The sequence below is a fragment of the Tachypleus tridentatus genome, chromosome 3 (assembly GCF_004210375.1).
Source record: "Tachypleus tridentatus isolate NWPU-2018 chromosome 3, ASM421037v1, whole genome shotgun sequence".
Lineage (NCBI taxonomy): Eukaryota > Metazoa > Arthropoda > Merostomata > Xiphosura > Limulidae > Tachypleus > Tachypleus tridentatus.
The window spans coordinates 83,592,784-83,611,516 of NC_134827.1; the positions used below are offsets into that span (position 1 = coordinate 83,592,784).

The window sequence follows — 18,733 nt, forward strand, 5'->3', positions numbered from 1 at the left end:
AGCCATCAGAAGCATGAAGAGGTGCTTCAGGTAAAAGGCAGAATTAGAAGAGGGAATACAGGAGGGTAGAGAGAAAAAGACAAAAATGTGAATAAAGAAAACTAAAAGTTTTCAATATAAAATATATAAGGTAAAGGGCATGGACCCCAAGCTAGCCAGATAGATATATCAAAGACAGTGAACTGGAAAAAAAAGAAAATAAGGCTACACATCGGATAAAATGAGATATCCACATGAGGAAGATGAAGCATTTGGACATGAATAAAGCTATTAGAGAAAGTACACAGCATAAAACCTAATAACAAGCAAGGAGAAAGATAAGATAAACCACAAGAACTGAGTGATAGGGTAAGAAACAAATATAATAATAAAGAACACAGCAAAGGATGAAGAAATAGACAAATCTGGGAATGAAATCAAGAAAAAGGTTGAGAAGGTCATTTCATGAACAGTGAAGTATTACCCAAAGCAAATCAGGTGAAGAACGTTGTCCAGTAGATCATTCCTAACTGTTGATAAAGAAATTTGGCTAACAGAAGAGGAGTAGGAAGCTCATTAAGAATATGGTGATCCACAACAAGTCAAACATTGGCTGCAGTGATCCTTATAGCTAACAAGTCTCCAATAGCCACAAATGAAATAAGTCCTAAATGCAAACAATGTTACACAATCAAGATCAAATGTAAATCACTATACTTTGAGAATTCATCATAAAGAGTAAAACTTTCAAAACAAAGGCAAAAGAAAATGAACATCTGTTTCATTAACAATATGTCTCATGAACCTGAACACAGAATAAAAAATTTAAACATACCTGATGAATATACTGCAGAGAAGAAGAAATGAATTTCTTGGGTAAAAATGCATAGGAGGAAGTTACTGTACATGGAGGTGTGTGTCTCTCTCAAACTGGTGGTGAGTGGTTGATGTATAATGATGTCATTATGCAACAGCACAATTCACAAAAAATTTTATGAAATTGGGATTAAGTTCACAAAAGGCTAGTAGTATGTAAATCTCTGAAATTGTCATGGGAAGAAGACAGTTAAACTGTGTGAAGAAGTGTAGTATCATTTGATAAGCATGTTTTACCATCATGTATAACAGTAATAACGTTTTTATTTAAAATATAGCATACTGCCAAATAGAAATAGGTAACAAGTTAACCTATTTATTTATGTATGTTGTTGGAACAAACATAAAAATAATAACCAATAAAGATCTAACCTTTAATAATATTTTACAATCTCCTTCCATAATCAATAAGAGTGTACTTACACTGCAGAACAAAAAAATTTGATACTGGAGGAAACTTAAGTGATTCTGGGTAATTTGATGGTGGTAATATAAAAACTGCAGACAGAATTTATCCATCTCCTCCAGATTTTGAGTTATTGTAATATCTCAATATTTTATCACAAGTGTGTGAAATACCATGCAATCCACTCGGTATAAAATATTTATGCTGTGAAATCAAGTTTACTTGGACAGTTTAATTGGAAAAGACATATGTTGTAGATGACTTCAACAACTGACTGTATTGTATTTGTGTAAAATTAGTGGCCAAAGAAAATGACAGGCACCATACCATATGTGTGTTGTACAGTTTGTACCTCTGGCTTGACACGGTGTCTGAATAAGAAAACAAGTATACCATTTACAGTTCCCATAATACGGTGAGAGCTAATTATTTTTCCACAACTACTGCTGCTGGACTTGAAAACAAAACTGATAAATACATTAAATATTCACAGATTACATCTGCAATTAGACCAGTACCTCATGAGGATGGTTTTCCAGGGCCACATCCATCAGCAAATTGAAGGATTATCCTGTGAAGATGACAACAAATCATCTTCATACTCATCATCTGGTAATTCTTTTTCTCAACATAAACTGCCTCATCTGATCACACAAGAACAGCTAAACAGTCTAACTCATGACTTTTCTCCATCAAAGCAACATGGGAACTTGTAATTTGTTTTGTTTACAGCAATGAAATTTATAGCTCAAGGAACAAGAGTTTTAATTTCCCAAATTGCTATCGAAATCTTACTTCTCATCACAGCAGGCAAGATACTTTGTGTTTCTCTACGAATGTTGATTCTTTAACGGAAGAACGAAATCCTGGACATCATCCTCTAAAATGAATACTCTTTATAGACTTGTCTAAGTTAGTTTGAAAACTGTACTTCTGCACAATGGAAACGTTGAAATATTAATTCCTGTTACTCGTACTGTAAGCACAAATTATACTTTTTAAGTATATGCCTTAAAAAATTTTCAAAATGTGTTTCTACCTTTAGTTTTCATCTTAAGTCTCTCTCAAAGAAGTTAATTGAATCACCCTTTTTTCTTTCAACAATTACTTCAAATTTTAACATGAAACTATATTTGTTTATCCTAAATAGCCTTAAACTTGTAACAATATACATCTATTTATATCTGAAATTGTTTTATTGCCCTTGGACCCCAGCTAACTACTATTCTGGTCATTTTAAGTTGTAAGTCACTTCACAAACATGCAGTCAAGTTACACTATTGAACTACATTTCACACAGACTAATCCCAAGCTGCTCACAAGCATACCTTGTGTAAACGTTTTTCTTATTATTATTTATCTTATCTAATCTAATCTTAACTAAAACAAAAAATTTTGCTATTTTTGTAATGTATAGTTTTGTAATAATAAATAAAGAATGCATGTGAAAAACACGGAAAAAATTATGCTTTACCTGAACAATAAAAACATTATTATGAGCAATGTATGTTAAATTTCATACTTCTTGGATGGGTGGTAAACAAATTAGAGATAAAGGATTGCCTAGAATGAAAATATCACAATTCTAAAACTAGAGTAAATTCAGGTTTGTTTTTTTTTTTGTAATATTGCCTTATAAAATTATGAAGTCAAAACTTGTATACCACTAAAATATGGATTATTAGAAGTTTTTTCTATATTTATTGAGATGACAAGAGTAATTTAAATTTTGAATCTACTTCACTAAAATGATGCCCAGTATAAGAGGGTTAAACTAAAACTCATGAAAAATTATTCAAAAGGAATGAACACAGATGGTGGTGGTTTCAGATATGTTTTACAAGTTTCCAAACAGTTACTGAAGCAAAAACAAAAGGCTACAGATTTCAGAAATGCTAATGGATGATGATTTTGAAATGGTATTCAATCAGAAAGATCTAACTGTCTGGAAGTCATTCAAACTGGTTGTCAAAAATTTCTTAGGAAATCCAAAAAGTAAAAACTCTGCTGTGATGACTAATGATATACTCATGAACATCTGGAAATGTGGTGCAGGATATTACTAAAATACACACCTCTCACACTCTCCTATTATTGCTGGATTCTATCAACCTTGATATCTCTGTTCCATTATAGAAATATCCAGATAGAAGCATTCACTGTGGTTATCACTCACTACACATAGATCACTTGGAAAAAGCTTAACTTTTCCTTTAATAACTTTGTAACAGCAATACCAGTTTAAAATGTGAGTATAATAAGATAACATTCTAAAAATATATTCAGACTATGTTCAAGACTTTCATGATATGTAAGAATATTTATAATAAATCTATCATAACTCAAAAACTACAGGTCATAAGAAATTTCAAAATGACTTTTAGAACCAGCATCATCAAATTATTCAGAAACAGTTGCATTCTTTCAAGTAGCAGAGACAGAAACGTTGTTGTTATGTTGTTGTTGTCTGATTTGATGATAATTTTATTTGGTAAACATAATAAAAAACAGACTTGTGTTTATAAGTATATAACAATGAAAACATGGTATATCCTATCTATTAAAGTGTATAAAACCTTAATTTTAAGCAAAAAATCATAATCAACAGGACACCTTTTTAAAACAACCTCCAGTCATGTAACTTCTTCCATTCATACAAAATATATATTGCTATATCTATATAACTTTTATAGCTTTCAAAATTCACAAACAAAAATAACTGAAAGAATATTTACAGAAACTATAAAAAACACACTTTGAAACGTATGTATTTACAATATCATCAAATACTAGTCTAATTCTTACTATATCTAATTATATTTGAACTTTCTTCACAGTTGTTTGAAAAACTGTGTTTCATCTGTAAATGAACAAATCACCTCACATGGCATAAAAAAGATTTCAACAAATACCTGTGTAAAAATTAAGGGAAATGCTTGAAAATTAAGAGATAAAAATAGTTTTCTAGCAAAAATAGTTATTCTTTGGGATGAATAAAAAATCCTAAAAACAATCAATAAGTTGTTTATCTGTATAAGAATTATTCAGTATATGTGCAGAAGATTGAGAAACTCTTCTTGTTGGATGGCATGTTCAAGTAAAATAAGTTTCCAAAAATGTGACACAACATTTGTACAGCATGAAATTTTCTAATGCAATTAACAACTACCCAGTGCATACATTTTTGCCACTGAGATCACTAGCTTAAAATGCTTTATAACCATAATAGACTTAAACTGCTTACAAATACAAAAGTTAAAGATTAATTGTCAATACAGTTTATGTGCAATTAAAATAATATACAGAAAAAAATTATTTTGAATATTTTCCAGTTTTCAAACCAAAATTTCTCTCCCATTAAACAAAAAATAAGATATTCAACACAGGAAAGTTACCTGTTTATATATTGCTCACATGACAATTTTTGTGATCTGATGGTGGCTAATACCTGGTGAAGACTACTGACTTCTGTTTCTAAGTGTTTTTTTAGCAAGGCCATCAGAAGTGGAGGATGATTAAAAAACCCTATAAAGGAAGTGAAATTCTGCATTTAGTTTTTGCCTTATGTAACATATCTTATACATTCTACAGAAATACTTAACATATATCATTTTCAAATGTTTTGTCCCCTCATTTTTAGTTTCTATGCATGTAATATAATGATTTTAATTACATATACAAGCAAAAAACTTTTAAACTCCATAAACTGAAAGCTCAGTTTAATTTATATAAACATATTTTTCAGCATTAAATCCACATAATGATAAAGAAAAAGCATTTATTAAATGTCTCAGTCATCAAACTTCCATTATCAGTAATCTAATAGTACAAAACAAACAAACATTTGTGATTACAACAGAAATATGATTTACACTAGTAAACAATTTGAATATACAAATTATAATATAAAATATGTGGCACAAGTCCATAAATTGTTTATATCTTAACCCTTTTGAAATGGGCATGGTATAATATACAAGTTCATATACATATTTGCATATGTTAAGTATTTACTCTACAACTTTTGTTACAGTATGTGTAACTTCTTAAACCTTGGCAGACTTTTAATAAGGATTACAAGGTTTTTGTATACAAAAAAATCATATTTTTTAGCAAAATATTTTTACTAAAAATTTTTTCATGAAATCTTGGTTTGAGAGAATGTGGTGGTCTTTTCACAGTTCAAATTAGCCGAGGAAACTCATCAGGGGACATTCTGAGCTGTCGACTGGTTATTCACGTCATATATTGAAGTCTATATAAAAGGCCATTTCAAATAATGTGTTTTTATCAGCACATAAGCAATATCTCAGCAAAGTTAAAAATACACAAGGCTCTTATTGTACATTCTAGCTTGTCAGTATTGGTAATTTTAGTTCATAATTTGTACAAAACTATAAATTTAGTATTTTGACATTACAAACCTCTAACTTTTAACCAGTGCTGCATTCAATATACCACGTGACTCACTGAAATATGTATTTAGATGCATTCTTTTAATATTTACTTTTAAATGTAGAAATTAATTCATATGTAATATTAAAGTTTAAATTATAATCTACAATTTTATTCTAAATTTATTGATATAAATTAAGTACAAAAATTAAATTTCACGTAGTTGAGTATCTGAATAGTCTTCAGCGGAACACAAAAATTCTATGCTATGATCACAGTTCATCAAGGAATATTAAAGCTGAATATCTAAACTCATCATAAATGGCTGTCCTATCAATGTTTACAAACTCACCAATGTAAGACCACTTATAACAGACCTGCCAACTTTTAAAAATGTAAAACTATAAAGAATGGGCCAAGATATTAGACATGCAATTGGAGAGACAAAAGATGATCACATAGTTTATATTTTTTATTGAAGGTATTTTTAATGCACTACTACGTATTAATGGGAATTAATTAAAGAATATATTATTACCAGGCTGTCCACCTTCACAATCATTGTAACTGAAGTTGAATAGTTACATCAGAAACCCCAAACATTGTTATTTAGCCCTCTGCAACCACCATGTAACCATGATATATATATATATACACACACACACACACTATAAATTACAATGTTTCAAATGTAACTTTACAGAATTAGGAACCTTTCAGTAACTATTAACTATTTTGTACATAAAAACATCAGATTTTTATAATTAAGTACTTTTACTAATGATATGTCTGTTAATTTATGGAGTCATAGTTTGACTCACACTTTTATTAGCCTCACTATAAAGTTATTTTCATGTTAGAATTAAAAATACTTTTTGTCATTTCACAATTTTTAAAGTTCAATTGTATAACCTCTAAAACCTCCTATAATGAGTTTTTTTTGTCAGTACATGTATTTTTTTGTTATTTTCTCCAACTTAACAAAGTAAGCAAACTTAGTCCATTTAACTGATCTTGTAACCACCACAAGAAACGATGAAATAAATCTAAATAACCATTTCTTTCTTCCTATAATTACACACTACTTTGTCTTATGACCAAAGCTATTACAATTCACATCTTGTGGTAATTTAGATCTGTTGTTCTACTATTACTTAGATTAGCAACAAACTAAATTATCACAGTAAAGAAGCTTTTACATTGGGTCACCAAGATAATTAATGAAATTACACAATGCTACACCCATAAGATGTGCTCATACTATCGAGACTATTTTTTTCATTTATCATCATTACTTATCTCACCTAATTATTTTCTGATTTCTACATCTTAATTTCTTGTATAATAAGAAATTTAGTACTGAAACATAAGTTTTCTTTTTTGCTCTTGAAGTCTTGAATAAAGTTAACCCTTTTCTTTTTGCAGGAGTGTTGATAGTACTTAAGTTTCATTTATTTTGAATATGAAATTTAGAACACAAGATATTACCATGCAACAATAAAACAACAACCTAAAACTGTTATAATGTTACTGGCTTCCTAAGTAAGTTACCTAAGCAATCTCCTTAAAATAATTTCAGTGATAGCAAACAATGAAACTGATGCAGAACTTAAAATCAATCAAGAAAACAAGCTAATGTTACAAGGAAAGGTGTAAATTACAAATATAAATAATCCAGTAGTAAGTATCAGAAAGAATTATTGACTTTTGTTTAAGACAGATTATATTAAGAAGGGTGTGACTTTTGTTTGTTTTTGAATTTCACACGAAGCTACTCAAGGGCTATCCATTCCTAATTTAGTAGTGTAAGAATAGAGGGAAAGCAGCTAATCATCACAACCCACTTCCAACACTTGAGCTACTCTTTTACCAACAAATAGTGGGTTTGGTCATCACATTAAAGTTCCCGTATGGCTGAAATGGCAAGCATGTTTGGTGTGACACAGATTCGAACTTGCGACCCTCAAATTATGAGTTGAGCACCTTAGTTATAGCATATAATTTATTAAAACAATAAAATTTAAAATTTTGAATGCAACAAACACAATAGCACAATGAAAGTGTTAATGAATGTTACTCTAAATAAGAATCTAATAAAATATTTCTAATATTCAAACATTGTCACTACTCAAGACAATTCACCATTAATTACTCTAAAACCTACAGTTGTTTGGTGTAGATTACATTTAACACTACCCATAATGCTCACTAATATGAACTTAGGAATGATTTAACTCTAAAAACAACTGTTTTTCTTATTGTTTCTACATTTACAAAGAAAAATTAATTTGCCTGTACTTTTTGAACACTTCTCTTCATGTATACATGGTAAAAGTATGGTAAATAATCTGTCAAAAATCAAAAAAGTATTAAATTTTACTGTAATATTCACTTAGTTATACAGTTTCTCTCAAACAAGATTCAACCTAAAGTAAGAATATGAGTAATCTGAATATATTGCAGAGATGGTGGCTGGTATAGATATTGAAAACTTTAATTAAAATAAGTTGACGATTCCTGCACATGAAAGTAGAAAGTGAGAGGTTTTAGACAAAGGATGGGCTCCAAAAAATGAATAACAAGGAAGGAGCCATGCAGAAAATATAACAATGAAGAGCAATAACTGGACATAGAACTTCATCTGGATGTGAATGATGGTATAAATGTGATGTGAAAGGGATGGAACTCAGCATGAAGAAACAGTTGGCCACATGAACATCAATGGTGAATATGTCCAATCCCTGACCTTTACAGGCCAAAAGGAGAAGGAACTAGGTTTTTCAGGGAGAGATGATAGAGTGAACAGGTAGCTATAGGTTCAAAGGGAGAAAGGATAAGGGTGTGGAAAACAGCATTAATATCCCAATCTGGCAATTCAATAAGACAAGAATGACAATCAATCCAGAAGAAATACTGCAAAAGGAAAACGGTGGAAAAGGAAAGCACTTTGTGGTATCTGGTAAAACAGATGGTGTTAGATAAGGCTGCTCGATATCCTGATAGAAGATACTGATAAGTTATGATCAAACAGCCATGGGAGGAATACTTCAACATGGAGTGCAATTAGTCAGGAAGAACAGAACTCATGGTGCAGAGACCATCAGCAAAAAATCTGCCACTTTCCCTGAAAATCCAGGAGAGAGAAAAGTCAAACAGAAAGAGATAAAATGGATGCTACAAATATGAAGACAATGTGTGTAGGAGACAAGATGTAGAACTGTATTGAAGACTGATGAAGAATGGATGGTGAAAGAAGAAGAGGTAATGGGAGGGTCAACTGAATGATAGTAAGAAGTATACCTGCACAGGCATTACTTGCCACTTGAGCAGGATTCATTACCTATAAAGGAAGTAATCCTGTAAGGAAAAATTTAAGAAAGAAAAGTAAGCTTACTGGTTCATATATGAACCATCATGTGTATAATGGCAACAAGAAGAATGCAATACCCAGATAAGAAAGAAACAACTATTTGATGTTGGAAATGAGAGATGTGTGTGGTGTTGTCTAAATGCGTAAGTGATTGGCCTAAATGATGATAAAGATGAATTACCAGAGAAAAAGTAAGTTGTCAAACCTGGTAAGATGATCCATGGGAATTATGTACTGACCAGAAAGGTGCAGAGAGAAATACATGGCACAGAGTGAACTGAAAGATGAATATGATTCTGAGTAGGAGACAGATTGGAAGATTGGTTAGTCTAATCTGGACTAGGAGCATCTACAGCCAGAGACTACAACAAAGACAAATTGGAATCGTGTTGTGTGACGAATGCATCCAAATGAGGTGTACCTATTCTGTGTACAGCATTTGGAAAACCTAAGGGACAAGAGACCACTCAGGGGGAATAGTTGATTTGGACAAGAAAGACAATTCACAACCAGATTGAAGGCATCTGGAAGGAACAAGACACAATGAAATGTGCATGCAAAAAGCATGGGCTCAAAAGAATAGTTCCAACATTTGGAAACATAGCAAATGTAAATGGATGCCATTCTAGCAATTGATGAACAAGACAATTATCAAACTGTGGAAATGGATCATAAACAATTTTCCCTGAGTTGAGTGAAAGAAATGATCAAAAACGGAACAAATGACCAGTGGTTCTAAATGTTGGTGTGTTAAGTTGCCTCAACTAAAAACTAATGAGCTGAAACCCTGTGATGCTGCAAACATGCTTCCCAACTCCAAATGAAGCATCTGTAAACAGATATAACCTGGGATGAAGAGACAGGGAAGGAACACCTCCATGGTATTGTCTCTCTGTAGCTACCATGTGAATTCCATTGATTGTGCAATGTCCACTGAAGGATGATGTGTGAACACAACCTAGGTGCTTCCATGGTAGCTTATTTCCTCAAATTTAAAATAACAACACATACAATAAAGGTTGGTAAAATTAGAGACTTGGTGACTGATAGCTCCATTAACTGTGGACAAAGGGAAAAAGATTAGGCTTGCCTTAGGCAGGAGTTTAAAAATACTCTGAACTGGATGAAATATTGAGTAGGTACAAGGACAGACTTCTCCATCTTGATGATCCAACCAACATAAGCTTCTCCTCTAAGAAAAAACTGTTTATGTGTTTGTATTGTACATAATTTGATGGAGCCAGTCATCAATGTAATGATGGAAGCACAAGCACCAAGTAAGGAGCAGTCAAGGAAAAGTACCAACCACTCAACAAAACATGCAAGGTGCAATAGCCAGCCTGAAAAGTAACATGCAAAACTAATAACTCAATCCTTGTGAACAAACCAAAGATGCTATGGTATTTTTATTAAGCTTTTTGTAATGCATCAAAATTCAAGTTGGAATAAATATAAATCTGCATCTTATGAGCTATAGTTCCCTTCTCTAGGTATCGTTGAATTTGTTGGCTGAACTGCACAAATCTGCTGTCAAGTGATAAATACATAGCTTGTACAAATGGTATTTTTTATGAGTAACATTATAATAAAAAACATCTGTATTTACTAAAATAAAGCATTATTTTACCAGAACTAATGAATTATCATGAATGTGTAGGTGAAACACTAATTTTATCAATAGGAAGATTTGCATAATGACAATTAAAATCAAGTTCTTCTACCATTTTGCCCCAAAGTTTTATGCTTTTATTCACATGCAAGGAAATTATGACCAACAATGAAGGCTGGTAATATTATAGTCTGTGTTTGAATGTTTTTTAATGTATTTCAGACTACAATCTGCTGAGATTTACAAATCTTTAATCATAGCTTTTCTAGCACAAGAAAAAAAACTTCATTTATATGCATCTTCGAATTATATACAATGTAGAATCCAAAATAATTCAAGTATTTATGTCTAGATTTTAAAGATTGCAAGAAAAGTATGGTGAAAGTGTACAGTGTCCTGTATGATACTTTGTATTGACAGATTTATATACATCATTATTTGAAGGCTTTGTTTTAAAATTAAATTCTAGTTCTTTGCACAAAGCTACAACATAAAATTTTTTACCCATGAAAAAAAAAGTGTTGTTAGTTGCTTTGTCCATGGGAGAGATAATTCAGTTCAGACGTAGTTACAAAATGTCCTGTTTTACCAGAAGTTATGGCATGCAAAACTACTTAAACTATTCCAGTAATGTCACAGTACTGATTTAACAAAAAAAAAAAAAACTGGGGTAAGTTAGAAACTGACTTCTTGTTTACAGCCTGTAGTTTAAAAAGTCCAAATTAATTAACCTGGTACTTATTGATAAATGGGGATATTATAAAATCAAGTGCTGTATCAATAACATTAATTTCAATAAATATGGAAAAAAACAATTGTAAATGTTAACCACATAAAAGATTTTTGAAAACAATACAGTCACTTAAATCAAAAACTGAGAAAACTATTAATGAAAGTCACTCCTCTCACATCTTCAAATTTAGTTTAACAAAAACAATTTGTCAATTAAATATCTTAATTTTTACACTTTACTATCCCATATTTAGTGACATATGCTGTTGACAGAAAAGTTTAAATTATTGCTCAAAGAAATCTTTAATATTAAAATCTAATATAATTTTAATTAAATAACAAAACATGAGAGAAAACATTTTTCAGTTTTAATTGCTAATAAAATTTGTTGCTCTACTTTGAACTCAAAAAATGTAATATTTTCATACATGCAGATACATTATCTTATCAGAATATTAGCAGACTGAAAATGTTTTAGAATCTTCAGGGGTATTTTTTTCTAGCATTCACTTTTGTCTTTCAAAAAAGAACAAACTACTTTTGGGCAATCTTAGGTAATAAGATGTAATACACAAATACATCAAACATTTTCCAGTGTCACTGCCATTTCAAACTGTGCTAACAAACAAGTTTGATTATTTAGACTTGCTTATCTAGCTAAACACATTACACAGCAACCATATGGTTTAAAAGAAGTTATTTTTACCAGATGGTGATCTTTTCATTTGCTGGTCAACTTCAGCCTGAAGACTTTCTGCTCTAGATCTTAAAACCTCAAGAGGCTGATTGTTTGAAATGTCGTACTGTTGTTTTTCTGCCTCAGCTTGTTCTATTCTCGTATATACCTAAAAAAACAAATAACTGCATATATAAAAACATGATCATAAAACCAAAAAATGGTACACAAAAGATTGTATAGAAACTTTAATTCTGGTAAAAAACATATAACATAGGAAAAGAAGTCTTAACTATTATGCACAAATAAAACAATAAATAAACTTAGTATTTCAAAAATTGTTTAATTTTGAAGTATTAGTTCAAGGGAAGTCAAATTCAATCTACACTTTGATCAATGTGCTGTTGGGTTATACTAGTTTTAGAGAATTTCACTCCTCATCACTCACCCTAAACAAATAAACCAAAGAGATAAGCTAGACCTATATCATAATGAAATATATCAAACATACAGTTGGTGTGAATGTGCTTTGTGTTCACTATGATGAGAAGCTAAATACAGAATAGATAGTGAAATAAAGTGTTAAAGGCCACAGTTTAGTACTTTACATTGCACAGCCATGCAAAAGATATAATACATAAACTTAGTATTCCAAAAATTGTTTAACTGATGTGGAGTGGTATTCTCTGAAACTAGTAAAACCTAATAACACACACTGATCAAATTGTAGATTGAATTCAGTCTCCTTAGACTTTGAAAATAAACAATTTTTGGAATACTAAATTTATTTATTATATCTGCTATTGTGTAGCTATGTAATGTGAAGAACTGACACTTCTCCATTTCACCTATTCAGCATACAAGTTTTCCTCAATAAATACAAAGCATGTTCACACCAACTATGTTTGCCAGTGAAACTGCTATCATGAAATGTTAATTTCCAAGTTGCTTATAATAATTAAAAAAAAAAATAGCAACTTGAAGTATATTTCAACACCTTGACTTGAAGATACTGCAACAGAACAAAATTGCAACAAACAGTTTTTCAAACTAATCTAGTTTATTTTTTGTCCAGACCTCATCACTCTCTTAACAGCATGGTCTCTGGTTGTTTGAAGGAAGTGTATAGTGATTTTTAGCAGTAATGAGCATCTTTCACTGTGCATGTCACAAGATTTTTAGTAAGTTACATTCAAAATTTAATTAAATCATTTTTTTGGCTGTTAATATTACACCAGTTAATATAGTAGAAAAATATATCTTATAATCCATATTTTAAGAGTAAACAAGTTTGAAGCTCTTAATTTTATAATGCAGCATTAGAAAAAGATCCTGAATATCCCAAGTGTGAAAAATGTGATATTTTTTCTCTAAACATACAGTTTTCTCTAATTTATCACTCCTCAAAAAAAGTACAAACGTATTTAGAAGATTTTAGAAGTTTCACAAATAGCATTTGAAATTTTTGAAATGACGTGAAGTATTTTTAATCTTAAGAAGAAAATCATTCTGCACACACACTGGTTAAAAACAGAAAAACCACTTAATATATTCCTGGACAAATCTTTAGTAAAAACACTTTATTAAAAACTGATTTCACGTACAAATGACTTATAATGTTGACTAAACGCCTGCCAAATTTTGTGATGACATGCATCCTGCACTAAAAGTTATAGTATTAAAAATATATACATATAAAAATGGTCACACAGTTGGTCCTTTGGACCAAACCTATATTGACAGACATTGTAACCAGCTCAATGATAAATGTGCAGTGCATGTACTGTACGTATGCGCTTTAGTGAAGTTGGCTAGACTGCAGGTGTTGACATGGTGCATTCCAAATGTCATAAACAGACTACTAAAAGTGTATGTGCATGCAATATCCATGTCATAAATATTAAAAATAATTTATGTGCCATTTTGCAGGAATTTCTGAGAAATGAACATCAATGTAAGTTTTGGTATATCAACTAAAATGTTACAGCACTTTCACTGTGTTGTGGGAGGTTTCAAAGACAATATACAATAGAAAGGTATGAATTACATGTTACGTTAAGCAAAGAAGAAAGTGATTCATAACTGAGATTGTTTTGCTTCACAAATTGTGATACAAACTCAGAATTTTGTCCCCAGTCAACAGTTGTTAGTTAACATACAAGAACCATGCTTTATTTTAAACTTTTATTTGAAAGTGAACACTGTATGACATGAATCTTGCTATATATTTTGTATATCAACTTCATATTGAAATACCAGAGTTGTGTTTACACATCATTGTAATTTAGGAATAAATTCTCTCCTGATCAAATACATAGTTATTAGTGAATAAACACTATAACTGTAATTGATGAAACATGTACATATATTTTTTTCTAGACATACAAAGCTTACCTCCTTCAAATGGTTTTGAGTTTCTTCAACTTTTGAATGCAAGGTCTCTATATCTTGTTTTGTTATTGATGTTGATGGCTGTGTTAAGACTGTTGAATCAAACACCAGGACACGTTTATGCAAAGAGGAGACCTAATAAAAATATAGTCATATCTTGTATATCTAAGACAGCACATCAAAAATACATTTTCTTTTTTGATATTCTGTAACTAAAACATTCTCTTATATCAAAAGTATGTTTGCAATGAAATATATCCCCCTGATTCTACATAAATTTGATAAGTCTTAATTCTGCCTAATATTTTGTTATTTTATAGTATTTGTTCATTAAATATTGTATCTAGAAGAAATAGTAAGTGATGTTTAATACACATATATATGCATCTCATGTGATAGATACCTCTCTGCACACAGTGTTTATTTCTACCTTTAAGATTTTTCCACTAGTTTTGAACTATCTTCTACCTTAGATAAGTTGTAATGTGAACTCCACTAGTGCATTACATTACAATGGTAGCCTTCCACTAATAAAAGGTCAACACATTTTCAACATACAATACATTCCCATAAACACTTGCATTCAAAATGAAATTCATAATTATGAAGAACAAAAGTAATGTGCACAAGTAGTATGGAGGTAAGATGGGAAGATGTGCAGAGAGACATCTATCAGAAATGAATTTTCAGGTAAGGGAACTATTAACTTGAGCACAAAGCATAGTGTGGATAGGGAAATGATCAGACAGTACAGTTTGATATGTGTTTTGCTATTTAATTTTCTCATCTAACAGAAAAACCAAGTCTAAATCCTACCTTTTATGTGAGAAGAATGCTTTGCACAATCCAACTGGCCAAACTATCAGGAAATTGGTATATTATAGAAAAGGTGACCTGCACTATGCTGACATATAAATTCCCACCCTACTTCATACTTCATTGTTTTACCCGTCAAATCTCTCACCCAAGTAAAAACAAGCAATCAAAAAATAAAATCAAGGAAGATCTGTGAAACCAAGTGTGGGAAGGCATCCAATGCATAAAGATGAGATCTGTAACAACCATTAGCAAAAATGAGAAGGGAACAAATTTAAATAAAGTGACAGTAAAAGAAAAAAGTGGTTAAGTGTTCAAAATGGGCCTTGGTAAGATAAAAGCTTGTAGAACTACATTAAGGTTTCAGTCATGCAAAGGAACAGAACAAGAGGAAAAATGAATTAGGAAAAATCAGAATTAAGCAAAAGAACAGGGGTGAATAAAATATAATCATAACAAAAACATGAAAGGTAGTCAATGAGGCCAACCAATCTATAGTCTGAGATGGTAGAGACCTTGACTGAATAACCAGGTAAAAAGGCCTTTTGGCAGTTGGACCAGTAGCAAAAAAAATAATAAAAAACCTGTTGATAGACAGAGAAGGTAGAATATCAACATAAATGGGATAATAGCAAACATGGAACCAAATAAATCTATCAATATGGTGCTACCAACAAGACCCTACAATATATGTTGTGAATCAGCACCAAGACACATGGGAGAAGTTGAAGGAACATTAACATATAGGAAGACATGAGACAAGTCCTGGCTGAGGGCATCCACTTGCTCAAAAAAGTAGAAACAGAAATGCCTTATCTCTTGATAGCAGCTGCCAAAATTAGTCCAGAATTGCACTCCACTGAAATAAAGGTAGTGAAAAAATATGCTTGTACGATTGGTTGTTATCAAGCACAAAGCCACCTGTTCTATATCACCACAAATGTAGAAAACTCATATAATTAAGCAAAAAGATATATGGATTGACTATTGATCTCTGCAAGGTTTCAGATAAATACAAGTTTGGGTAACATTGGGAGAAGTGATGACCAGGAGCTTGTGGCCACTACAACTATGAGAGTTGAAAAGGAAACAGTGTATCTCTTGAAATAACTGCACTGACAGTAAAAGGGATGCATGACAAGACAGTGTCCCCAAAAAAAAGACTCTTGAAGGCAATGAGACATATAATCCCTAGTTTCAAAAGCTTTGTGTTGCAAAGACAAAGAAGTCTGCTGAGCCTGTCTGGAATACAAAGTGAGAGAGACCCCTAAGTGAATGAAATATCAGATGAAAGTTGAAACTTAAATAGACAGCCAAAGAAGCAGCCCGAAACTAGACGACTCCAGAGTCTGCAGACAGTACCAGTGGTACTCACTGTTCAATACTAGAAGTACCAATACTCAATTTATAGCATACATTGAGAATATCTGTTATCACATGTTCCATCTTTATAGTTTTGACCAAACACCTCCTCTGGTATTTTAGCACTGCTTTTCACAGAATTATAAACATTTGATGTAGTAGTTTTGAGTTTATACTTCTGTCAATAAATGAATCTCACCATGAAAATTGGAAATGGCATGGAATAGTAGAAACTTGTGACTCATACTCAGGAACAAAACATGAAGGTCCCTACATGACTCATTACACTTTGAGTAGATGAATAATTAACCTTTAGTGTGTAGGTAAGTCAAGTTATGTATGTCACAACATTTTAATGAGTTACATTTAAAGTTTAACTGAACTACTTAATTATCATGTTATACAAACAAATCTGACATCAAACCATAGCCAATAAATCAAATTTTCATACAAGTTTAAGTTCTTAATTATATAAAGAAATAATTAAAAACAACTTCAAATTCTCCTAATATGAAAATTTTGATATTTGTTTCTTAAACTGTCTTCTCGATTTTTTTCTTGTCCACCCTCTAGAAAACTGCAAAATGTAAAATATTATCTATAATTTCATCATTGATATTCTGGAACTATATTTTTATTTTTTTCAGTCTTATGGGGTTAAAGGATAATCAAATGAACATTCAGAAACCACCTTCCACACCTACCTCTGATATATTATAATTTACAGTTTGCTAACAGATTTTTCTGAGGCAACTCCCAATAAATTTATAACCAACAGAAAGCCTAGATTTCAATTGTTTATTGCCATTGTCATGATATCATAAGGGCTTACAGCTAATTAACAATTTGGTTTGATGTGAAAAAAAAGTTTTCCCACAAGAACACACTAGGAAGAATACTTGAATTTGTAACTGCTCAAATCACATGATTAGAGATGCTCAGGTAACTGGTACTGTTGATACTATTGCAAACCCTGGATTATTCCCAAAGGAGAAACAAAGTTGCAAAAAAGGATGTGTTGTAAGGGGTTGTAAAGGTCAAACACCCATAGAGTAGTGGAACAATATGCCTCAAGTATGTAATCTCCAAGTAAAAAATCAATGAACCCAATGAAGAAAGCTGACACCTTAGATGGAAACAGTAAGAACCAAATCAGATTATGTACTGTCATGAGAGTAATTTTTTATATTTTACTGACAATTTTCATATTTGAATGTATTAACTATACTGTTTAGAAAAGTTTTATTTGCTAAATTTACTTTCTTAGATATTGTATAAGCATTATGTACAATTTTATTACCCGTAATATACAATTTCTATCTGCATGTGCATCACTGTCTAATTCTATTTATTATAATCTGCTTTAGTTCACTTCCTCATATGATATTTATCACCTCTAAGTTTTTATTTTCTTTCTTAGTCAATTTTATTTTTTATGTTGAATTTCCATCAATGTGTGGAAAAAACATAATATTTTTAATCAAGAAATTAACAAAGTAACAGAATTCTGAAATGCTAGTTTGAAAACAGTCTATCAAGTTTGTTTACTCCACTCACATTCATGAATCAAACATATAAACATATGTAAAATACCACACCTTTGATAGTCGGGAAATTAAGACCCTTATTAAATGTGTGATTAACATAAAGTGATCATAGTTTCTGTCATAAGAATATACAATAGTATCTAAGAGATATAGAACAGTAAATATTACATGTTTTCTGAGGAGATGAGTGAGACAGAATTTCATCCACAAAATTCAACTGCAACTTTTTTTTTTCTAATTTTTTGTTATGTGTATGCCTAACTAGTACTGTTTTCAGTTCTAACCCCAATAAAACCTGGTAACATTGGTTAAACTCAGTGATATTATCAAGGCTTATCACATCTGCCAATGTAATTTTTACTAATTAAGAAATTAATTATTACAAATTCATCTAGTCAATGCTATAAATAATATAGATCTATATTATTCTATATTTGATATTCAGTTATTATAACTTACAGAAACCTAAATATACTTGCCAGATTTAGTGAGGCAAATTCCTTATAGTTGTTCCATTATTGGTTAACTGTTTTGTATATTACTAATACTTACTACTGTTTGTGTCACACATAAA

The 18,733-nt window shown here is 31.0% G+C and overlaps 1 protein-coding gene across 1 annotated transcript in view; it reads right to left on the reverse strand.

The window, feature by feature from the left end:
- The window catches only part of LOC143247368 (centromere protein K-like), a 67,211-nt gene that overhangs the window by 47,889 nt on the left and 589 nt on the right, over positions 1 to 18,733 (reverse strand). The window contains exons 2-4 of the mRNA XM_076495338.1: positions 14,438 to 14,569; positions 12,074 to 12,212; positions 4,657 to 4,786 (exon numbers count right to left, since the gene is read on the reverse strand). Of these exons, the coding sequence (XP_076351453.1) occupies positions 4,657 to 4,786; positions 12,074 to 12,212; positions 14,438 to 14,569 (401 nt within the window). The remainder of the gene's footprint in view (positions 1 to 4,656; positions 4,787 to 12,073; positions 12,213 to 14,437; positions 14,570 to 18,733) is intronic.